This window comes from Argopecten irradians, chromosome 14, assembly GCF_041381155.1.
Source record: "Argopecten irradians isolate NY chromosome 14, Ai_NY, whole genome shotgun sequence".
NCBI classification, from domain to species: Eukaryota; Metazoa; Mollusca; class Bivalvia; order Pectinida; family Pectinidae; genus Argopecten; species Argopecten irradians.
The window spans coordinates 13771565-13798216 of record NC_091147.1 but is presented as its reverse complement, the minus strand read 5'-3'; the positions used below and the strand labels follow the sequence as shown (position 1 = coordinate 13798216).

The following is a 26652-nucleotide window of genomic DNA, read 5'->3' as shown; positions in this document are numbered from 1 at the left end:
ATACACCTGTCTCATCCTTGTATGACTAGATAGTAATGTGATGTTAGGAACACCATACACCTGTCTCATCCTTGTATGACTAGATAGTAATGTGATGTTAGGAACACCATACACCTGTCTCATCCTTTGTATGACTAGATAGTAATGTGATGTTAGGAACACCATACACCTGTCTCATCCTTGTATGACTAGATAGTAATGTGATGTTAGGAACACCATACACCTGTCTCATCCTTGTATGACTAGATAGTAATGTGATGTTAGGAACACCATACACCTGTCTCATCCTTGTATGACTAGATAGTAATGTGATGTTAGGAACACCATACACCTGTCTCATCCTTGTATGACTAGATAGTAATGTGATGTTAGGAACACCATACACCTGTCTCATCCTTGTATGACTAGATAGTAATGTGATGTTAGGAACACCATACACCTGTCTCATCCTTGTATGACTAGATAGTAATGTGATGTTAGGAACACCATACACCTGTCTCATCCTTGTATGACTAGATAGTAATGTGATGTTAGGAACACCATACACCTGTCTCATCCTTGTATGACTAGATAGTAATGTGATGTTAGGAACACCATACACCTGTCTCATCCTTGTATGACTAGATAGTAATGTGATGTTAGGAACACCATACACCTGTCTCATCCTTGTATGACTAGATAGTAATGTGATGTTAGGAACACCATACACCTGTCTCATCCTTGTATGACTAGATAGTAATGTGATGTTAGGAACACCATACACCTGTCTCATCCTTGTATGACTAGATAGTAATGTGATGTTAGGAACACCATACACCTGTCTCATCCTTGTATGACTAGATAGTAATGTGATGTTAGGAACACCATACACCTGTCTCATCCTTGTATGACTAGATAGTAATGTGATGTTAGGAACACCATACACCTGTCTCATCCTTGTATGACTAGATAGTAATGTGATGTTAGGAACACCATACACCTGTCTCATCCTTGTATGACTAGATAGTAATGTGATGTTAGGAACACCATACACCTGTCTCATCCTTGTATGACTAGATAGTAATGTGATGTTAGGAACATCATACACCTGTCTCATCCTTGTATGACTAGATAGTAATGTGATGTTAGGAACATCATACACCTGTCTCATCCTTGTATGACTAGATAGTAATGTGATGTTAGGAACACCATACACCTGTCTCATCCTTGTATGACTAGATAGTAATGTGATGTTAGGAACACCATACACCTGTCTCATCCTTGTATGATAAGTGATGTAGGAACACAACACCTGTCTCACCTTGTATGACTAGATAGTAATGTGATGTTAGGAACACCATACACCTGTCTCATCCTTGTATGTTTAGAATCGTATACTAGTAATGTGATGTTAGGAACACCATACCACCTGTCTCATCCTTGTATGACTAGATAGTAATGTGATGTTAGGAACACCATACACCTGTCTCATCCTTGTATGACTAGATAGTAATGTGATGTTAGGAACACCATACACCTGTCTCATCCTTGTATGACTAGATAGTAATGTGATGTTAGGAACACCATACACCTGTCTCATCCTTGTATGACTAGATAGTAATGTGACTAGGAACACATACACCTGTCTCATCCTTGTATGACTAGTTAGTAATGTGATGTTAGGAACACCATACACCTGTCTCATCCTTGTATGACTAGATAGTAATGTGATGTTAGGAACACCATACACCTGTCTCATCCTTGTATGACTAGATAGTAATGTGAACACCATACACTGTCATCCTTGTGATAGAAGTAATGTGATGTTAGGAACACCATACACCTGTCTCATCCTTGTATGACTAGATAGTAATGTGATGTTAGGAACATCCATACACCTGTCTCATCCTTGTATGACTAGATAGTAATGTTATGTTAGGAACACCATACACCTGTCTCATCCTTGTATGACTAGATAGTAATGTGATGTTAGGAACACCATACACCTGTCTCATCCTTGTATGACTAGATAGTAATGTGATGTTAGGAACACCATACACCTGTCTCATCCTTGTATGACTAGATAGTAATGTGATGTTAGGAACACCATACACCTGTCTCATCCTTGTATGACTAGATAGTAATGTGATGTTAGGAACATCATACACCTGTCTCATCCTTGTATGACTAGATAGTAATGTGATGTTAGGAACACCATACACCTGTCTCATCCTTGTATGACTAGATAGTAATGTGTTGTTATGAACACCATACACCTGTCTCATCCTTGTATGACTAGATAGTAATGTGATGTTAGGAACACCATACACCTATCTCATCCTTGAATGACTAGATAGTAATGTGATGTTAGGAACATCATACACCTGTCTCATCCTTGTATGACTAGATAGTAATGTGATGTTAGGAACATATACACACCTGTCTCATCCTTGTATGACTAGATAGTAATGTGATGTTAGGAACACCATACACCTGTCTCTAGAACACACATACACCTGTCTCATCCTTGTATGACTAGATAGTAATGTGATGTTAGGAACACCATACACCTGTCTCATCCTTGTATGACTAGATAGTAATGTGATGTTAGGAACACCATACACCTGTCTCATCCTTGTATGACTAGATAGTAATGTGATGTTAGGAACACCATACACCTGTCTCATCCTTGTATGACTAGATAGTAATGTGATGTTAGGAAACATACACCTGTCTGTATGACTAGATAGTAATGTGATGTTAGGAACACCATACACCTGTCTCATCCTTGTATGACTAGATAGTAATGTGATGTTAGGAACACCATACACCTGTCTCATCCTTGTATGACTAGATAGTAATGTGATGTTAGGAACACCATACACCTGTCTCATCCTTGTATGACTAGATAGTAATGTGATGTTAGGAACACCATACACCTGTCTCATCCTTGTATGACTAGATAGTAATGTGATGTTAGGAACACCATACACCTGTCTCATCCTTGTATGACTAGATAGTAATGTGATGTTAGGAACACCATACACCTGTCTCATCCTTGTATGACTAGATAGTAATGTGATGTTAGGAACACCATACACCTGTCTCATCCTTGTATGACTAGATAGTAATGTGATGTTAGGAACACCATACACCTGTCTCATCCTTGTATGACTAGATAGTAATGTGATGTTAGGAACACCATACACCTGTCTCATCCTTGTATGACTAGATAGTAATGTGATGTTAGGAACACCATACACCTGTCTCATCCTTGTATGACTAGATAGTAATGTGATGTTAGGAACACCATACATCTGTCTCAACCTTGTATGACTAGATAGTAATGTGATGTTAGGAACACCATACATCTGTCTCAACCTTGTATGACTAGATAGTAATGTGTTGTTATGAACACCATACACCTGTCTCATCCTTGTATGACTAGATAGTAATGTGATGTTAGGAACACCATACATCTGTCTCATCCTTGTATGACTAGATAGTAATGTGATGTTAGGAACACCATACACCTGTCTCATCCTTGTATGACTAGATAGTAATGTGATGTTAGGAACACCATACACCTGTCTCATCCTTGTATGACTAGATAGTAATGTGATGTTAGGAACACCATACACCTGTCTCATCCTTGTATGACTAGATAGTAATGTGATGTTAGGAACACCATACACCTGTCTCATCCTTGTATGACTAGATAGTAATGTGATGTTAGGAACACCATACACCTGTCTCATCCTTGTATGACTAGATAGTAATGTGATGTTAGGAACACCATACACCTGTCTCATCCTTGTATGACTAGATAGTAATGTGATGTTAGGAACACCATACACCTGTCTCATCCTTGTATGACTAGATAGTAATGTGATGTTAGGAACACCATACACCTGTCTCATCCTTGTATGACTAGATAGTAATGTGATGTTAGGAACACCATACACCTGTCTCATCCTTGTATGACTAGATAGTAATGTGATGTTAGGAACACCATACACCTGTCTCATCCTTGTATGACTAGACAGTAATGTGATGTTAGGAACACCATACACCTGTCTCATCCTTGTATGACTAGACAGTAATGTGATGTTAGGAACACCATACACCTGTCTCATCCTTGTATGACTAGATAGTAATGTGATGTTAGGAACACCATACACCTGTCTCATCCTTGTATGACTAGACAGTAATGTGATGTTAGGAACACCATACATCTGTCTCAACCTTGTATGACTAGACAGTAATGTGATGTTAGGAACACCATACACCTGTCTCATCCTTGTATGACTAGATAGTAATGTGATGTTAGGAACACCATACACCTGTCTCATCCTTGTATGACTAGATAGTAATGTGATGTTAGGAACACCATACACCTGTCTCATCCTTGTATGACTAGATAGTAATGTGATGTTAGGAACACCATACACCTGTCTCATCCTTGTATGACTAGATAGTAATGTGATGTTAGGAACACCATACACCTGTCTCAACCTGTATGACTAGATAGTAATGTGATGTTAGGAACACCATACACCTGTCTCATCCTTGTATGACTAGACAGTAATGTGATGTTAGGAACACCATACACCTGTCTCATCCTTGTATGACTAGATAGTAATGTGATGTTAGGAACACCATACACCTGTCTCATCCTTGTATGACTAGATAGTAATGTGATGTTAGGAACACCATACACCTGTCTCATCCTTGTATGACTAGATAGTAATGTGATGTTAGGAACACCATACACCTGTCTCATCCTTGTATGACTAGATAGTAATGTGATGTTAGGAACACCATACACCTGTCTCATCCTTGTATGACTAGATAGTAATGTGATGTTAGGAACACCATACACCTGTCTCATCCTTGTAATGACTAGACAGTAATGTGATGTTAGGAACACCATACACCTGTCTCATCCTTGTATGACTAGACAGTAATGTGATGTTAGGAACACCATACACCTGTCTCATCCTTGTATGACTAGATAGTAATGTGATGTTAGGAACACCATACACCTGTCTCATCCTTGTATGACTAGATAGTAATGTGATGTTAGGAACACCATACACCTGTCTCATCCTTGTATGACTAGATAGTAATGTGATGTTAGGAACACCATACACCTGTCTCATCCTTGTATGACTAGATAGTAATGTGATGTTAGGAACACCATACACCTGTCTCATCCTTGTATGACTAGATAGTAATGTGATGTTAGGAACACCATACACCTGTCTCATCCTTGTATGACTAGATAGTAATGTGATGTTAGGAACACCATACACCTGTCTCATCCTTGTATGACTAGATAGTAATGTGATGTTAGGAACACCATACACCTGTCTCATCCTTGTATGACTAGATAGTAATGTGATGTTAGGAACACCATACACCTGTCTCATCCTTGTATGACTAGATAGTAATGTGATGTTAGGAACACCATACACCTGTCTCATCCTTGTATGACTAGATAGTAATGTGATGTTAGGAACACCATACACCTGTCTCATCCTTGTATGACTAGATAGTAATGTGATGTTAGGAACACCATACACCTGTCTCAACCTTGTATGACTAGATAGTAATGTGATGTTAGGAACACCATACACCTGTCTCATCCTTGTATGACTAGATAGTAATGTGATGTTAGGAACACCATACACCTGTCTCATCCTTGTATGACTAGATAGTAATGTGATGTTAGGAACACCATACACCTGTCTCATCCTTGTATGACTAGATAGTAATGTGATGTTAGGAACACCATACACCTGTCTCATCCTTGTATGACTAGATAGTAATGTGATGTTAGGAACACCATACACCTGTCTCATCCTTGTATGACTAGATTAGTAATGTGATGTTAGGAACACCATACACCTGTCTCATCCTTGTATGACTAGATAGTAATGTGATGTTAGGAACACCATACACCTGTCTCATCCTTGTATGACTAGACAGTAATGTGATGTTAGGAACACCATACACCTGTCTCATCCTTGTATGACTAGATAGTAATGTGATGTTAGGAACACCATACACCTGTCTCATCCTTGTATGACTAGATAGTAATGTGATGTTAGGAACACCATACACCTGTCTCATCCTTGTATGACTAGACAGTAATGTGATGTTAGGAACACCATACAACTGTCTCATCCTTGTATGACTAGACAGTAGTAATGTGATGTTAGGAACACCATACACCTGTCTCATCCTTGTATGACTAGACAGTAATGTGATGTTAGGAACACCATACACCTGTCTCATCCTTGTATGACTAGACAGTAATGTGATGTTAGGAACACCATACACCTGTCTCATCCTTGTATGACTAGATAGTAATGTGATGTTAGGAACACCATACACCTGTCTCAACCTTGTATGACTAGATAGTAATGTGATGTTAGGAACACCATACACCTGTCTCATCCTTGTATGACTAGATAGTAATGTGATGTTAGGAACACCATACAGAAAGACTAGTCCTTGTATGACTAGATAGTAATGTGATGTTAGGAGCACCATACACCTGTCTCATCCTTGTATGACTAGATAGTAATGTGATGTTAGGAACACCATACACCTGTCTCATCCTTGTATGACTAGATAGTAATGTGATGTTAGGAACACCATACACCTGTCTCATCCTTGTATGACTAGATGTAATGTGATGTTAGGAACACCATACACCTGTCTCATCCTTGTATGACTAGATAGTAATGTGATGTTAGGAACACCATACACCTGTCTCATCCTTGTATGACTAGATAGTAATGTGATGTTAGGAACACCATACACCTGTCTCAACCTTGTATGGACTAGATAGTAATGTGATGTTAGGAACACCATACACCTGTCTCATCCTTGTATGACTAGATAGTAATGTGATGTTAGGAACACCATACACCTGTCTCATCCTTGTATGACTAGATAGTAATGTGATGTTAGGAACACCATACACCTGTCTCAACCTTGTATGACTAGACAGTAATGTGATGTTAGGAACACCATACACCTGTCTCATCCTTGTATGACTAGATAGTAATGTGATGTTAGGAACACCATACACCTGTCTCATCCTTGTATGACTAGACAGTAATGTGATGTTAGGAACACCATACACCTGTCTCATCCTTGTATGACTAGATAGTAATGTGATGTTAGGAACACCATACACCTGTCTCATCCTTGTATGACTAGACAGTAATGTGATGTTAGGAACATCATACACCTGTCTCATCCTTGTATGACTAGATAGTAATGTGATGTTAGGAACATCATACACCTGTCTCAACGTTCAAGGATTCGTCAGTGATATCGGACAGACACCATCATGATTCTTCTGTTACTCGTCAATAACAATGGCGACACCACACTGGTGGACCATTCTAAAAAGACTATTCAGTGATGTTATGTATTTACATATACAGCTGTCTTTTAACATTTATGACTTATCCGTGAATCCTGGCAACCAGTCTCTAAAGTATTATCGTTTTAGACCCTGTTTAAACTAAACAATGGTATTTTGTGTGCATACATATATCACTTAGGTCTACTTGGACTTAGGAACTTGAACGTTAAATATGCAGTTGATGAAATATAATCACTAAAATTCTGCATGTTATGTTTGACTCATCGACATATGTGATTCTAGAAGTTTCAAACAAGGACGATATAGCATTAGACTTAGGATTAAGTGTACCATCAGAAATATAGTTGAGGAGACTGAATTATGAAGGAGTTGTATCCCTTGTATCATCAGTTGGTGTTACCGAAGATATTACCACCAACTCTCAGTACAAAATTCTCTAATCCTTTTGACATTTTGTACAGTGATCAAACTTCTCAATATCTTTCAAAACAATTATTCGTTCGAGTAATAATTAATTGTTAATAATTTAAGATTTAACATTCTTGTCTCATGTGTTAATTATGGAAACTGTGCTTTATTGTAGAATCGACCATCGATAGTCGTTGTGAAACAGCAGTCTTTTTTATATACTGCATAACATGAAATAGTTGTGATTATTTTTTTCGTGAGTTGAAATATCCATGGTTTATATGTAACAGAGACTACTGTATTGCGTATGAAGAATATTTTGCGGTCTTCTCTTTGATACTTATTAGCGAGGAGAAATGTTCGTACATTTTTCGATTTTTAACAATCCTAAGCTATACAAATATAAATTAGTTCGTGGAATATAACTAGCCCTAGAATATAACGAAATACACGCATCTATACTGTACACCAATATATGAAATAATAAATGTTGTTCTTTTTATATTCGTTGTTTTATAACAACCATGAAAACAACGGAAAATGCCATGTTATAAAGTATGCTATAGCCTTAATATTTAATTATGTTTTAACTCATTTTCCCCTAGATACACATTAAAAATATTATATTACAAAGGATGGAACAGTTCATTATGAATTTTCAGGGGTGAATGAGTTGCTATGATGTACGGGTCTGACAATTTCTGATGTTGTGAGACTAAGAGTATTACGTGTGAAAGGATCAAAGTAGAATCATATATATTCATATTATCTTTAAAATGGTCTACAAATGTAATACTGGCTGGTTTGCGGCAATACACTCGTGTGGTCTGAAGCTGTGTTGTATGGCTACTCATGCAATAAAGCCTCATGACGTCACAGCGTCAAAAAATACTATAGTCTCGGTACAATTTCAACTTTTTTTTAGAAACTATGCTGGATTGACAATAAAAGACACAAACAACAGAATTTTCGTTGAAAATATTGCGCAATTATCATGAATGTATAATTGACTTGAAGTCATATTTTTTTCGATTTCATTTCAAAATAGCTGAAAAATACTCTCTCATACGTGGATATGAAGGATAGGGATATATTACCCACGAGTTCAAAAATTGCTTTCAAATCCTCGGCAAGCCTCGGGTTTTACTACATTGTGTGACCCTCAGCAAGCCTCGGGTTTTACTACATTGTGTGACCCTCGGCAAGCCTCGGGTTTTACTGCATTGTGTGACCCTCGGCAAGCCTCGGGTTTTACAACATTTTGTGACTCTCGGGTAGAATATCCCTATCCTTCATATCCAAATATGAAAGAGTCTTATAATATTACACCCGATGCATGCATATAAAGTTTTTTCAACTGTTCAAGTACAATTATTTTATTTATCTATTTATTTATTTATCTATTTATCTATTTATTAATCTTTTAATGCATAATTAAAAGAATTGTGATATATTTATTTATCATTTAAAGGTGCATTATTTGCCATACTATTATCATTTTTTTATTTTTTTTATTTATTAACTTGTCCTACACAATGTCCCTTTATTATTGATTTTAACTTACTATTGTTAACTATTTATTGTTTTGTTGTTTTGGGGTTTTCTCATATTTCTTCCTAAACCTATTATTAAATCTTGATATGTGTTTCATTGAATCCATAAAGTAGAATTACACAATTGTATCTATATACTGCATAGCTATAACAGTTCACGCGTAACTTATTTTAGATCTAATATTCGTTTTGATAGGAATCCGCCGCTAATTATAAACACCTGCGAAATACTCAGAGAAATTAATTGAAGCAGGACTACCTATGAACAATAGTTCAAAAGATTTATAAGATTTAGTGAACCGCGAAATTTAACCACTGCGACTATACTCCGTATAGGAAACCGCGAAATAATGACCCCGCGATTTTAAATTGCTATACAGTATTCTAGTTATGTTATTTTTCTTTAATGTTTTGTTTCTGTAATATTATTATATGTAAACAAAGCCTTATATCAGACACCGACCTGCTATCGGAGTAAGATTTTAGGGACTTTATTTTCATTTCTGGGTTACGAGTCCCTTATTGTGTGATACACTGATCAATCGGGTAAATAAAACAAAATTGGTTTAACATTGGCCTTTATCGAACAACACACAATTTCTACAAAAGGACCAGCTATTGAGGAAATATCACTTTATTTCTCCATATAAACATCGAATGGCTACAATTATCAAGATTGATCTGCACACAAAGTCAACGACGCCCGTACAATGCCTTGGAATTTGCCATCTTAGCGTATGTAATCTTGTATTGTTCAGACATTTAAAGTAAACTTTGACTGCCATCGATTGTAAAGCTTACGTCCCTTTGATTATTGACAAAAAATCCCGCAGTTACACGAGCAAATATGTGTTGATCAGAGTCAAATACGAATAATGTATTCACTTTCAAATATCAAAAGTTAACACCGATAAAAACAAAACTAAACACCCGTTAGAATTGATTTAATATGAATGAATCGTTTGTTTTATTTAATACTGTTAATAATAAATATCATAAAAACTTTGAAAAGCAGCGGTTTGGCGACAGTGACGCTGTGTGTCAAACAATTTGGAGAAGTTTGCTCTCAGTAGGGAGCAATTCTTTTGTTGGTTATGTATTTAGGCCCAGGTAGACAACCAGATGTTGGGTCCCGCACTCCTGTAGTGATTCCTACTGCAGGAAACAATAGTCAAAGCTCTCGTACCACTGCAGCAACCTAATTGGTCATGGAGAGCTTTCATTTGAACCATGAACGTCATTTTATCTATATTTGAAAATTAATCTAGGATTGATGTACATTTTTTTTTCATTTTTTTTTTATTCACAGATTTTTAAAACACATACATGATATATTTAGACATAACACACATATTCATACAAATCTAACATTTTTTCAATTTCTTATTTCTCAGTAACATAAACAATCACACAAACATTTATACAAATCCAACATGTTTTCAAATTATAATTTCTCAGTTATCTTTTATATAATCTTTCACACTGAGGATAATAAACATATACACTTCAAAGGTAAATAAAGGGTGAAAGGAGTGATACGGGGAAGTTATAATTTATGATCACATACACTTTGTAATAAATCTTTTCCATGTATACTTCAAAAACGAGATTCTCATATTTATTATATTAAATCAAATTATGACATACCATTGTTTTCAACAGCTATCATCCATTTCATTCATACTGTATAAATGTGAATGTAATGTGCCGCGAAATCGTGAAAATATCGTCCCCGCGAAAATAACGGGTTATATGGTAACTAAACAATAATGAAATATGAAATATTAAAGAAAACAATCTGTTAAAAATAGACCTTTAAATGTTTTCCTGATTTTCATTTTCCGTCAGAAGCAAAATTAAATAAATCGCAAATTAAAAACCCATTGTTTATATTGATCGTTCAAAAACGACAGTACTATCTGCTTTTTACATCTAAAATGTGATATTTTTCAAGGTCTTGGAAAACACAAACCTGTTAACATCAATAATAGTTTTGTTTACAGATGTAGAATTTATTTATGTTTTAATGAAATCACACACTAAATAAAGAAGACATGCGTAGAAAAAGAATTTTAATATTTGTGTTTTTAATTGATCATATCTTTGATTGTTTTTCATGATAATTACCGATGATATAAGAAATACTTTTAGAAGGTGGCTCCAGTGAAGTCCGCTTATCCAATTTATATGATACAGTATAACCCATCTAACTCGAACCCGTATTTCTCGAACACTCCATTTCGTCGAACTGATCACATGGTCCCGATCGTGTCCTTATACATTCCATTTAACAAAACCCTGAATTGCTCGAACAGCTATGCGTCGAATACCTCTTATTCCTCGACAGAAATATATCCCCGTTTGTTCAAATACATACAAATTAAACCATATATTGGTCGAACAAGTCTTCGGTGCTAAGAAAATTTTCAAACGCTCATTTTTTATGTAATACAATATTTTTTCAATTTGATATTGCTATCAAAAACTTCTTTTATAAAAATCCATAATGCTGAAAATCACGGTAATTAAAATGTCATCGACATTCATTATTTGTCATAGTTTGAGACCAGATATGTTGAGTGTTGATGATCATGATCGATCGTGACCAATCTTAGATGAGTCGAATACCCTGTATTCCTCGAACTATTGATTTAGTCCCCTACAGTTCGATTTTGTTTCTTTGATTTTTTTTTTTTTTTTTGGGGGGGGGGAGGAGGGGGCCCCTAAACAAAACCCATTAATACGTGCACCTTTCTTTTACAATACAGCTACATGTGAATTTTGTTAACTCGTTATTGCTATAATTACATTTTTACTTGTTTCCATGATCAGGATTAGGTTTATGCTAAAGCTTTGAGAGCTCGAACACACGTATATATGTACAGTAATTGATGACGATTTTTGAATATATAAGAGTTATAAAAATAATAAATATTACAAAGTAGTTTTTAATGGCTTCCATATAAATCAACTTTAAACAATCTATCCTCTAGCCATTGTCACAGGGAAGTTCTAATATTGATGTGTTCGACTCCAGCGCCATCTGTCTGTGGACGGACACCTTACCCTGCGTCGAGTGATTACAACATGGGTGATCTATGTCTACACAAAAAAAGAAGAGAAAAGTTATGTTATTGTAACGATCTGACGAGATATCAATATATGTGAATATAAACGACCTTCAGTCGGACAATGGGCAATTAGTTCTACATTTTCATAAAGTTTTCCATAGGGTTCATAATGTTGTCATCCGTCAAATATTGTTAGATAGAACAGTTATTATAACCACTAACCAGTGTGTACAAAAATGATATGAATATTACTAATGATCGGAAAGATTAGGTTATAGTAATACCCGTAGGTGATTAATATGGAAACATTCCTTACGTGATTTGATAGATGATTGGCCTTGATATGTTAGGTAATAAAAAAAACGTGAGATAATAGGAAAAAGATTGCAATAAAAATGTTATTTAAAGAAATTCATCTGCCTTGCAAAGCTTGGCTCGTTATAAACATTTGTTTATTTTTCAAACATTTATTACAATCCTCATTTGGTGAAAATAGAACATAACTGACAATTTGTTGATACTGTATAAATTGTTCAATCAATGCTTCCATGATAAATGTTGGCTTGTTACGTATCTCAGTAAGGTTTGTCAAATATCGTTTTTACTATATTCAACTGATTCAATTTTAAATTCAAATATTTGACTAGATGTTCTGTGTAGAACTGATGAATGAAACGTTTTGTCAGATTGAAGAATGATTTGTTTATGCTTTGTTAGTGATTAATTGCTTTTGACGAAAGTGATTCACGATCGAATATGACCATGTTTAGATATGATTGTCTGGTGAAATAGATTTTATTGACAATGATTTCATGTTGTAATAATTTGTCACATATATCTACAAAGATACATGATTCCTAATCAAAGCAGAAGTTATATATAGTTAAATCTTTACATTGAAATGTGACTAAGTACATCATATCTATCATGACAAATATTCCAGTGTAAACGTTCTTATTGTAGCGCAATTAAATATCAGGGCTAACACAATTTTGAACATGCAAGGATGAATTCGTTGTTATTGTTATACATGTACATGTATATGGTAATAACGAAAACATAAAATTGAATTAGTGCGATCATATTTATAATAAGTAGTCTGGTTTGATAGTGCTTCATTGTGTATATTTATAGTATAAAGTGGTGTAATTCTAATTGTATGTTTCCTTTTATATTCATTAGTTTTCAATACTATCATAGTCTAAGAATGCGATATTTCAGTCAATTGTACGTTGGCTGACTTTGATGAAATAATTAAATCTTAAAAGGTAATCCTACAATAACTAAATAGTGATTATCATATATCAAAGTCTATCAAGTAATGACAAACATGCATCATGTCTATAATAACAAAATATGACCAATACCTGTATACAGATCTGTACGTTGGCTCATGAACAAATACAATGAAGAAAATAAAGCAGAGATTTCCGGAAATGTAATCATCGACCACCATACAGATATATAAAGGTAAAATAGGGATTGAACTTATTGATAATATAATAAAGAACATTAACATCCTCAACTTAATATGATTTAAGGATTAACTAATTGATAACATCACATTTTATCAAAAGTATTATTTTCATTATCAAACTCAAACAAGGTATATACAAAAAAAATTATCGTTTTAGCAAGAAAATGCAAAAGCGTAAATTGCAACATTCTGTCATTGATGCTATTTACTTAGTTTGATATGACATAATTACTTTTCTGATTATTTTCAAACAATATCATGTTGTATCTTTTCTATTATTTTTTTTTTTGTTAAATGCATTCAATTTGCTTATCGTGTCATCGTTAGTTATAGTCTGTCGCATTCCTGCCGATTTAAAGAGATATTCTTCTATTATGTCTGTCCATTTTACATCATATCGAAACCTCTGGATATTTCCGAGCAAATAAAGAAGTCAAAAATGACAACAAAAATAACAGTTGTGTATTTTTTACTTGTTTATGAGTTAGTCAAAGCTTTCTTATCTAAGTTTTCAGGTGTAGCTCAATTGGAAGTAGTGGTCCAAAGTGCATTACAACTTTGAAGACCTTGTCCCGATTTTTCGAAACAAAGTAAAAACAAAACGGACATTTTATTTAAAGATACTCCACCGCCGACAGAGCGTAAATGATATTCATCATTTGAACAATAATTGGCATTTAATCGTGTATATATATGCCTAATTAGCACAAAAAATGACATAAAATAATTTAGTTCGCCTTTGGTGCATGCGCAATCATTACTTTATTCCATATAGGATATAGTGCCACGGATTTTTTTCGGGATGCAATTAATTATTTTTCATATTTTTAACTTGAAGTAAAATAAGAAGCTCAAACTTTTCAATGGTGGTAATGGTGTAAAGTAAGTAACTTTTGTAACTGAAGAAAAATACTAAATCGTCTGTTCCTGTTTTTGATAGTGAAAAAATACCATTTGTCAGCGGTGGAGCATCTTTAAGTTCCATAATGACATGACGTAGTGTTCAGTTAAGGCGGCGGGAAATTGGAGTATAATTCTTTTTCATATAAAAATGCTTAGTTTGGTAACCTTTAATTCATGTAAGCGTTTATCAAAAATCATTAAAATTGAAACATTGGTAAAAGAAATAAGGTAACAAAACAAATACAATATGATAAAATATATTGTATATGTTATTGTTTTTAAATGGCTGATTGTCTCGAAAAATGTTTGAAGTACATGATAATATAATTCATTCTTCTTTCTGTAAAACATACGAGATTATTTAAAGGAAATAGTAATAACAGTAATAAGCTTAAATGCACAGTTTTATTAAACATCGAGTAGCATATTGCTAAAGTAAAAAATCACTTCAAGATGAGAAAAGTCAAGTCTCTCGTTAGCTTTGATAGATACATATTAATTAGGTGATAACTTCTACTAGAGTAAGATAATGTTATGTTTAATAGACTACCAGAGCAGCATTCGAATTTTGTTTATTATTCACGAAGTAGCACAGTGTTAGTAAAATATAATGCAGTGATAGCTAAACAATTAAAATCGTTTTCCAAAGTTAACGGTTAAACATGAAGTCAAACTGAGAGTATTATGTGAAAGCGTACGATGGAATTCAACAAAGAGTACCTCAGGTAACACGTCAGTGTTAGCACACGCATGCTGTGTGTGAATTTTAACAGGTGATCAGAGAATTAGTAGATACATAGATACACATTGCAAATCACTTTGTTCTCTACGAACGGTCGTGGAGATTGACCAACACGTTTGGTTAGGTGCGTCTTTTACTGTTGTTATCTTAGGGTCCCGCTCAAACAGTTCCAACTTAGCTGTGGTATTGTATATTCGTCTAATAAGCACTACACACCATTAAAGGATCAGTACAATGCAACATCGGAAGCACTACCTCATAAACAAATATTTACCCCATTTCCGATCATTTGTAAGCAAATATCGAACCGTTGTTACAACAATGCCGATTGGTTGAATTGTGTCGCTGGCGCGTGCGGGGCGTCCGTCTGCGTGTGACTATTTAATTGTGAGCAGGATTTCGGGATTTAAATCCACTCAAGGCACGAGACCCTCTTCATCTTCGTCAAATAGCGAAAAAAGACATAAGATAAAGATTTCGATGACGATGCCAAAATCCTTTCTGGTGCGAAATACGATTCGTCAAATTGGAGAAGAAACGGCCGGGATGGATGCTCTAACTAGTGCATTTCAGATGGTGGTACCAAAACCCGGTAAGAATTTGATTTGCAAACGTATTATGTGAGCAAAATATAATGATGTACTAGTGCAAGTTGATTTCATTAAAACCGTCATTTTCATTTCAATGCAACTTGATTGTAAAGAATGCAATAATTCCGTTGGAAAAAGTTGTTTAAATCATCGGATTTTATGTTCTAAATATTTACATCACATAAACGTTGAAATAAGATTTTAAAAATATTTCCTTTTTTGTTCAAGTGTTTCGGCTAATCACTGCTAAAAGATAATACATGTGTTCATTTTAATAATTGCGTTCATTAATGTTCATTTTAAGATTGATTATAATTACAATATCATTTTTATTTTCCGCGAATGTTCGTTCATTGAGATCTTATCATCCCGTCATAACAAAACCTGATTTCATGTATTTCAGCAATGTCTTTCCAATTTTTACAATAATAAGTTTTTTATATATATGGACAAGTTTATGTGAAAAAAAAGTTTTACATAGCAGCTTTACAGTTATTCGTCATTTACACGTAACCTATAACTATATATTGCGGTTTGTATTTCCGCGATATCTTAACGCCAGAATTCCTTTATGCTGTATATGTTTATGTTTTAATTAAAATAATTCAATCAAAGAATAATATATGTACAGTGGAACCAACTTAAGTTGAAATCGGTAATGTTGAAATTGTTAATTGTTCGCTAATATCTATTGGCATTGTTCTTTGTTAAATTAAAATCTGGATAATTTAAAGAAATTTTCCATTTCCTGAGGACTTCAATATACCCGGGTTATATAACTTATATTAGTAATTGTTTCTATATTTATATAGTTATATATGGTAGTTATTCTTGAGGGTCTTAAAGGCCCATTTCCTTTCCGAAACGGCTATTAATTTTTATAATGGGAATGTAAAGCTAGATCGATGATTTTGGAGAGTCGCAAAAGTTATTAACATACCGTTAAAACTATAGTCATCATTGCCTTCTGATAAAAAAAAATTAAAATAAACAAAATGTTAATTTTTCATTCCCGCCCTCGTCCTAAATACCGGTAGTTGAATATTACTGCGCCAGACGGCAAAACGGTGAAATGAATCTCCACAGTTATTATATATTATGCAGGAAATCTTGCATATGTTTACCTCATCTTATGTCATTGATATGTATTTTCTTATGTTATTGATGCATTTAAGAAACCTATAAATTTGGCTCCGGAAAGGTAGTTGGGTCTTTAAGTAACGTGTTATGAAATAACACATTAATATATTTCAATATCTTAATTTGATTTGACGGCTGTTGACCTTATTTAGGATATTAACATATTAATTATAATACTAGAATTCATTATCATTGACATTATATAGAAATTATTTGTAACTTTTGACATTTTATTTCTATTACCAGAGGGTTCTAAATCTGATCTTCAGCACGCTCCATTTGCCGCGTCCTTACTACATTTCCGAGACAGCGCGTGGCCGGCACGTGCATCGATTGACGGAGAGAAAATAAGCACAGTGGGAGGAAACTTTGCAGCATTTAGACCATGGCAGGAGCGCAAAGGTGAATTTTAATGTTACAAATTGCCATTGATATAAACTTAGAATTATCATTGCATTTATTGCTTATCTTTAGTATTGTGTCCCAGTGAAATTTTGACGTAATTAAAAGATGGACTTACAGTTTTTCGAAACCACTTAACAATGGCGTTACTTTCCATAACGCCACTTGTTATTGGCTGAATCAAAACATAAGATTTTAAGATTCAAGACCGCTTCATGGTTCAGGAACAGCGATTTTAATTAATAAAATAATCAAAGATAGAAATTCTTAAATATCTTTTTTCAATTTCAATATATTGATCCTACATATTACCTATTTTAAGTTGATGTGAATCCTGGGGTACATAATGTATGACCTGGTATAATATTCGATATTTCGACCATAGCAATAATCATGATCTGTGATATTGTTAATACGAATACTTCCATTACTCATCTCATTTTGATTTTGAAAAACCTTAAATGCCTTTTAATTTGTTTTCAATTGACCTTAGACATTTTTGGTTCCGATAGATTTATAATGATAAGATATGTGATTTGACAGCTGTATAATTACAGTATGTGCTTAAAGCGATCCTAAGTAGACATAAATACCGCCTAACCCCCTTCATAGAATAGTTTCTGATAGCCAATGTATCTCAAGACACGCTTTCATGCGAAACAGGTGTTTCTTTAATTTCCCGAGCCGGTATTTACTTAACAACGAAAGGGACATCCCACTTTCTTTTGTAAGCAGAGTCATTCTAACCTCAAGTACCGAGCAAGTAGTCTGATGAGACAAGGCATACTTTCAATTATTGTAATAAAAAGTCTTTTTTTCTTCCCACTTTCTATCAAATTTAGTCGTGTACATAACAATACAAATTTTCAATTATAACAAGAACGGATTTGCTTTTTCACCATCACTTGCAATCAAACCCAGTCTGGTGTACAGATTGAGTGGACAATGCTACCTTTCAATTACAATGTAAACAAAATGCTATATTTGTTTACTTCGGGCACATTTAATATGCCATGCCTAAGGATTGTTCGCTCTTCTACAGTAATACAACAACACTTTCGCCCAATCAAATTCATAGGCTAGAGTCCAGATATCTATGGCCATTTGTCCAGTGGATTATATTGATATATTTTGATACTTTCTTCTTATTATTATTATTTATGATTTACACTTTTTCTGTTTCATATTTCTTTTTTCTCCCACCACAACCAGTCACATTCATATGTAAGAATCGCATACCATTAAACTTATTCATTAGACTTTCATGGACGGCAAAATCAATGTGCTATTAAATTTTTCACCGTAAGTGTTTAGGAGGTTAAAGCAATTAGGGAACACAAGCAAACCAAATGACTAAAATCGCCTGTTCGTGATTTGTTCGTTACCACCGTTACATGAATATAAATTTTTCAGGTTTATAGTTCTTAGTTTGCCTTTGTAAAACCGTCAAAGCTATAATGTATTAGTAATAGTAAACGAACCCATTTACGTAAATGCTGGCTTTAATCAGGTTTGAAGTTTTCATAACATTTCACTATTTTAATCATGTTTTCATAACTATGGGACTATGTCAAAATATCATTTTTATTGCATGTAGAGTTGCTAAATGAGGAAATTAACACCCACTTTGATTTCAACACATTTTTCTTCAAAATAAAAAAAGTACATTTTATAAATAAATTTTACATTTCATCTTAATGGCATGTTCATGATTTTGATATTATGTTTAGATGTTAGGACGTCTGTATAAGGCTTTGTCAATTGACAAACTATCACGTAAGCCGTGATAGTCAACACATTTTCTACTAAGATAAGTCAGTATCAATTAGCAGGTAGTATACATTTCACAGTTTAAATAATGTCGACATAACTATCATGTCATGCCTATCATGTCATACCATACCTAAATGTCAAGAATATTGCACTTGTATCGGTTTGACATAATATTACACTCACGCGGAGAATCTCGCGGTCGCGATATTTGGAGATTTAGCATTAAGATTTAATGTTACAATTGGGCGAGTTAAAATTTGACGATTAGTCCCAAACCGCGGTGTTTTAATTTGGTGACTTAAAACCACACCCATGTCTTAAGTTATGCTAATGAATATGAATGTATCATTATTCTTAACAACCCTTGATCATGAATAAATATATCCGCCAATTTATTGAAATAAATGAAGACGCGAAATATAGTATACGCGACAATAAAGTCATTTACAGTATTATGATGAAAATATTTTTGAGTCTATATACACGTAAACGGTATCAAACCATGTCATTATCAGGAACAAAGTCTTTGCTTAATAAAATAGTCTTTTCACTGGTTTAAACATCCTAGTAAGTTTTTATTACACAATTAGCAAGACATATATGGTTCATTTTAAAATAACCATCAGGTTTGAGTTATCGTCCAAATAAAGCGCAATAACTGTTTCGAGAGCCATTCTCTGTAAGCATCAAAATATCATGGAAAGTCATAGTCATAGATTTTGATAAGACTTTTACATAATAAAATGTCACGATGAAATAAATATTTTACTCGCGTTTATCACGATGAATCTGAAAAACAAATATGAGAATATGAATAGGATATTTTTTCAGTAAAAACAAATCGGCCTGTTTGTAGATGACATATCATTTTATAAACATTAGGATTTGTTTGTTAGGAAATATGGAAATTAAAGAAAATTGAAAATGATAAAGAGTTTTTGAATGAAAGTTGAAAAATGAAAACGAACGTCTTCCTGTTAAACTGAAAAGCAAGGTTTGTTCACACATTTGCCACAATTTTAAACGTTATTTTCATGGAAAGGTACTTCCAGGTGTTGAAATTGACATCATTGTATCATGGATACCTCATCTTTTAGATCATTTACAGTAATTGGAGCATTTACATATCATTGCGATGAAAATCATTATGGCATTATTTTGAAGATATAAAATGAAATTGATAATACAATGTATCCTCATTATATTTTCTGCAATACAATAGCACTTGAAAGACTTGTAAGACTTTGTTGATACAGTGAATGCTATTAGGTCTCCAAAAGAACAATGAATAACATTACTTGATAATTAGATGTTCAATATGTTGATTCCAATATGTAAATATACAATATTTAAGCAAAGAAATAATATCTAAAATGATGTTTTGTTAGGAAATATTATGACGGATTGATTTTCCATTTAAAATCACATTAAATCTTAGTTAAAAAATCGATAGTGTATTGAATTCTGGTCGTAGATATATTTTTTCATCAATCTTGTTCACTCTCTTGCACACACCTAATATCAAATCTAAATTTATAAACTAGCTATTGTTTCGAGACGTTGAAAAATAAGTTATGTCTTTCTCTTTGTAGAATCCTCCGAATTCATGCCGATGCACCTGTTACCTTTCATGTATGGCGGTTGGACTGGGAGCCTTGGAATGGACACACGGTATCTTCTACAGAACTTCTTGTTATCGTACAACTATTTTGGTGGATACCCTTTTCGTTACCCGTATCTTCCGGATAACGCTCGCGAAAAGGAGACTTGCAATGAAGACCAAGAGAGCATACAGGAAGAGCTGTCACCGAGAATGTGCGAAAGCACATACGAATGCGCCAAATGCAACAAACTTTTCAGTACGTCACATGGCCTTGAGGTGCACGTGCGGCGTTCTCACAGCGGCACAAGACCTTACGCCTGTGAAATATGCAACAAGACTTTTGGTCACGCGGTCAGTCTTGACCAGCACAAGCTTGTCCACACTCACGAGAGGACATTTGAGTGTAAACAATGTGGAAAGGGATTCAAGCGTTCCTCAACACTGTCCACACACTTACTCATCCACAGTGATACTAGACCGTACCCCTGTCCCTACTGCGGCAAGCGATTTCACCAGAAATCTGATATGAAGAAACATACCTACATTCACACAGGTATGTCTCATCTCGAACAGAATGCGTCTGATTTTCTGTTGATCTTCTTCTTCTGTTCATCTTCCTCTTCCTCTTTTTCCTCTTCCTTTTTAACTTCTTCTTCTTCTTCTTCTTTCTCTTCTTCTTTTTTATCTTCTTTTTCTTTCTTCAGCCTCTTCTTCTTCTCTGCTCTCCTTGACGTTCACATTTAGATCAACTGTCAAATATAACGGAACATTTTAAAATAATATTTGTAAACCAAAGCAAGGTTATATCAGTTTAACCTTAAACTAAAAGTCAAAATGATTTATGTAGTTTTTATCCAACAATTATTTAAAGACTGACAACTTTGTTTTAACTAGTTGATATCAGATGTTGGGTTTTTTGGGGTTTTTTTATTTTTATTTATCATAGCGACCTTCTACATTTTCCGTCATTGTATCATAATGGTATTGACCTCGAGGTCAACTGTATGCTAAATTCAATTGTATGAGGGTTTAGGGCTAAGAGGACATGTCTGTGCTCTCTTAATATTTTTTAATTTCTTTTATTTCTATTTTTAGTTATCGTTTTGTTGTATTGTTATGTAATCATCACATCAAACACCTATTCATCAAAAAAGGACATTTCAAAAATAAATATCCCATATTATGATAGCTTAATACTGCGGAAATACACTTTGGGCACGTTCGGTGTATCGGATATATGTACCGAAAATTTCCATCAAATCTATTTTACATAAAGCTGTTCGGCACATGACGTCCTGTGGGGGCCCTTGCAGTCACACTAATTGATTGGAGTACTTTGCATGCAATCTCGCACAAACGCTTGTAAAGGTCAAAATCATCAGCACATGATTTGGTACAGAGATCGACGGAACTCTACACTACACATCATATTACTAGTTAGATCAATGTATAGTGTACAATATATCAGAAGCATTTAATCTTGCATGTAACGAACATTTTGATTGGCTTATAAAATCCCTTTATCATCCCATATCGTAAATAATGACACGTCGTTTATAATATTATTCCATACATTGGTGAGCGTAACGCTTTCTTCTACATATGGATTAATTGAAATACTATATTTTTTATATTATGAATCCTAACAAAAACAAAGCAAGATAATTTTTTAATCCTAATAGACTCTATATCAACCTATATTTACATTCTGAGTGTTTCGTCACTATATGAATCAACCAACTGACGAAAACAAACATTTGCCTATGAAAACACTAAGAATACGCTACATGAATACAACGATTCTCGTGCATCGATTAGCTGATTTCAAACAATGCGCCAGTTTCATATCAATAAAAATAGTCCCCTACAATATGTTAATGTATAATATCTAATGCGTTATTTCTTTATATAGAATCAACTTGGGTTTACTGTAATAAGTCAATCAAATCTTATTTTAACTATATTTCTTGTTTATCGTTTGCCATTTGCAACAACAAAAAATTCGACCGGAAGGCGGAAGCTTGAAAACGCGACGTTGCAGAACGACTTCGTCATCTAGCTGTTCCATTAATCTCATTTCTCGTCGTATATGGGTGTCATAATTTTAAATATAATATAAAAACCTTTCAATAATTTTATTTTCATAAATTATTCTAATGTAAATATATGGATTGAATGTATTTTTTTTTAATTTTCATAGCGGCTATGAATAGCAGAAGCTATCTACATATCTTCCGTGGAGCGCGTTATGTAGATAGCTTCTGCTATTCATAGCCGCTATGATAATTAGTAAAATACATTCAATCCCTATATATCTTTTTTATCGATAGAATGTGTTGATACGTTTTTTCTACTCTTTTACATTGAATATTATGATTTTTGTCATTTTATTCGTTTTGTTTTCATGTCATACCAATTAGCAATTTGAAGGTTATTTTTAAAGTTGCTATGCAAAATGTTGTACCTTTACTTACTAATGTCAGTAGAATGACTGATACACCTAATGTCAGTATAATGTGATCGTGCTGGTATGTTTCATTGAGATAGCGCTATGAAATAGGCAATAATTTCCATTATTTAAACAAACTGACACAACTCCAGTATACCGCAGCCTCCCAAAACATACAGATAAGTACACTGCAACGCACTGCATACAGTATATGTGGTTTATTATGTCCCTGGTCGAGGACGTAAAGGCCGACTAACCAAAGTTTTCTTACTTTGTATTATAAGATTGTATGGTTAAGAGATTGGTCTCGATTTATCATTTCTGCAGCGTTCAGACAATACAAAATCATTAATTTATAATGACATGGCTAGGACTGGTCCGAAATTGAGCTTAAGCTTCTAAATGTCAGTATTACTATCATGCCAGCATTTATCTAAAAATCACGCGAAGTTAGCACCGTCCAAATCCGCAAGGACAATCACTCCCTGACCTTAAAGCCACGTGACCTTTCCCGCCATTACCGCGGGGGACGTCATCAATATCAGTGCTGCAGACTAGATGACGAGTTTGAAATCAGGGAAATGAATTTCCTTTTCTCATATTACCATTGACCTTTAGGTGTCACGTGCTTTGTCGTGTGTGACGTCATACAGACAATCAGTTAGTGTTTCAAAAGCAAGATCATAATATCACAAAATTGTTTCAGTCGTCTGGGTGTTTGAAGAGGGAAACGGTGGTATTTCATCGCTTTTGATTTTGCGTTGTGAACAATAGAATAGGCCAGGGTTGAATGAATGGAATAAATTATTAATTCATCAGATGCATAATACTTGATTTGATGTGGTCTTTCCTGAAACAAATTACGCGTAGCATGGGATTGCATACTCGTTTAGACACACATGTATTAGATTATGTTTAGGTCTTGGTAGTTTTTAATCAAAGCTCAATTATACAAATGGAAAATTTTGCACTTTTGAGGTCGTTGTGAGTATAAAGTATACGGACCTGATGATCTGTGTAGGAAAATAGTTCCACTTCAGTTACTAAGATTTTAAAAATAAGCATCCAAAGCAATAAGCATCCATTTATTAACATCCAAACTGAACAAATTAAAATGCAGGTGATACTGACATTATTTCCATAGAATATTACCTCTTTTTTTAAATGTTATTCCTTTCATACAGATTTATGCATTTATGCAAATGATTTTGATTTCTTCGATGTATAAAATAATTGTATTGAAGTTGGATATTTTTTGTTTATGGTTTTATTTATTTGCTAAGGTTTATCAAGAAATTGATAATGCAAATTTGTGTTTTCAGGTGAGAAGCCTCACAAATGTCTGCAGTGTGGTAAAGCATTCAGCCAATCGTCTAACCTTATCACACATAGTCGGAAACACACAGGATTCAAACCTTTCGCGTGCGACAAATGTGGTCGAGCCTTTCAGAGGAAAGTCGACCTTCGACGTCACATTGAAACCCAACACAGCATGACAATGGACAATGGTCTACGGCAGTCTCTGATGCTGCCATTTCATATCCAGGGGCGACAGTAGGCGTCATAGTCGAGGACTTTAAACAGTCGATGTTTACGGTGTGACGTCATACCCTGTATTCCGGGATGTAGTAGGCGGCACAATCCGCGCAAGCCTTGTCAAGGTAGTTTTTTAATTCGAATTGCGGGTGACATAAGTTTTCATTCCACATTTTTCAGCTATAGTCGGCGTGGCATTTCATACCTAAGTTTTCAAAATGGCGTCAAAATCTACACAGACGCAACAATGGCGGGCGTCAAATCTGAAAGCGAAAGGCGTCCTACTTTACATTCCTGTACAACAGAAGACGTCATAGTTTACATTCCTGGGAGATTGAAGGTGTCGTAACAATATAGATTGGTGTCATCAATACCAAATGTAAGAAATACATTCTATTTAACACACTTTGATGTGCAGTAGACGCCATATTCTACATATTCCATGACATTCCAAGGTGTAGTTCTAAGTCTTCACATTTTACAATATTGTACAGACATTATGATCTACAACAGGCACACAAATCTTATTTTACATTACGTGCTATTCCATTGGGAGATAATGTTTCAATAATGTGTAAATCTTACTTAGGTTGCACTGTCAGCCAAAATCTATATTTATTGACACAGATCAACATGTTTGCCTTTTGACTTTGTGATATTAATAACATAATATTTGTGACCATGGAATGAACACTTTATATATTTATCTCATTTAACCAAACAAACTGCTTAGCGTGTTATAGTAGCAAGCAAAAAATAGCTCATTCTTTAAGATGTCTTCATGTTTAAAGCGTCAAAAAATATTAATCTTGCATCATCACTGTCATTACATTCCAACTAAATTATTTATTATGTATCAAGCTTCGTGAGTTATGATTCTAACACTATCATCACCATTACAGTTTGGTAGATAAACACTGTACTTAGATGATATTTATTAAATTAAAAATATTGATGTTTTCAATTATATCTTGATCTTAATTTGTTTTACATGAAGTGACATATTTTTATGTGTTTAATATTGTTTGTTTATTTAATGTTGAATTATGAAAATGAATAAATTACCTTCATTGTGCATCTTCTTTGTTTATATATCATCAGTTGAAAATAATACTAGTATGGAATAGATGTAGCATCGTCGACATTTCAGATGCTCGACAGTGATAGTAAACCCTGCCAGGATATCTAGGGTGGTGAATAGGTATGAATAGAAGCTCGGTATTGCTTAAGAATCCGAAATCATTAGGCCTATGCAAAATTATTTTCAAGTTGAAGCGTATCACATGGATCCAAGATGGCGGGCTCGAGATATTTTATATGTCAACGGAATGTGTTCTTTGTTAAAAACAAGACCGAGAATATTTTTATCTTATGAAATTACATGGGTTATTTATTTCAATGTATATCGAAACTATAAAGGTAAAGCGTTTCAGTCCATTTCTTGTTAACAAATATTTTGTACTCGAAGCGTGTCTTTCATATGAGTGCCGCCATCCAACTTCACTAGCCAAGGGTATTATTCCGATCCTCTCTCTACTTCTAGAGAGAGGATCGGACTAACTCTCTCTCTAGGGATCTCTCTCTACTACTAGAGAGAGGATCGGACTAATACCCTTGGCTA

At 34.3% G+C, this 26652-nt stretch overlaps 1 protein-coding gene across 1 annotated transcript; it reads left to right on the top strand.

Annotated features, from left to right (window-relative positions):
* The first annotated feature begins 15965 nt into the window (after positions 1–15965).
* Positions 15966–26106, top strand: LOC138308046 (zinc finger protein 177-like). Its single transcript, XM_069248991.1, has 4 exons — positions 15966–16130; positions 17515–17670; positions 21036–21599; positions 24818–26106. The coding sequence occupies exons 1-4, from the start codon at positions 16019–16021 to the stop codon at positions 25051–25053; spliced, it is 1068 nt and encodes a 355-aa protein (XP_069105092.1). The 5' UTR covers positions 15966–16018; the 3' UTR covers positions 25054–26106.
* The last annotated feature ends 546 nt before the right edge of the window (positions 26107–26652 follow it).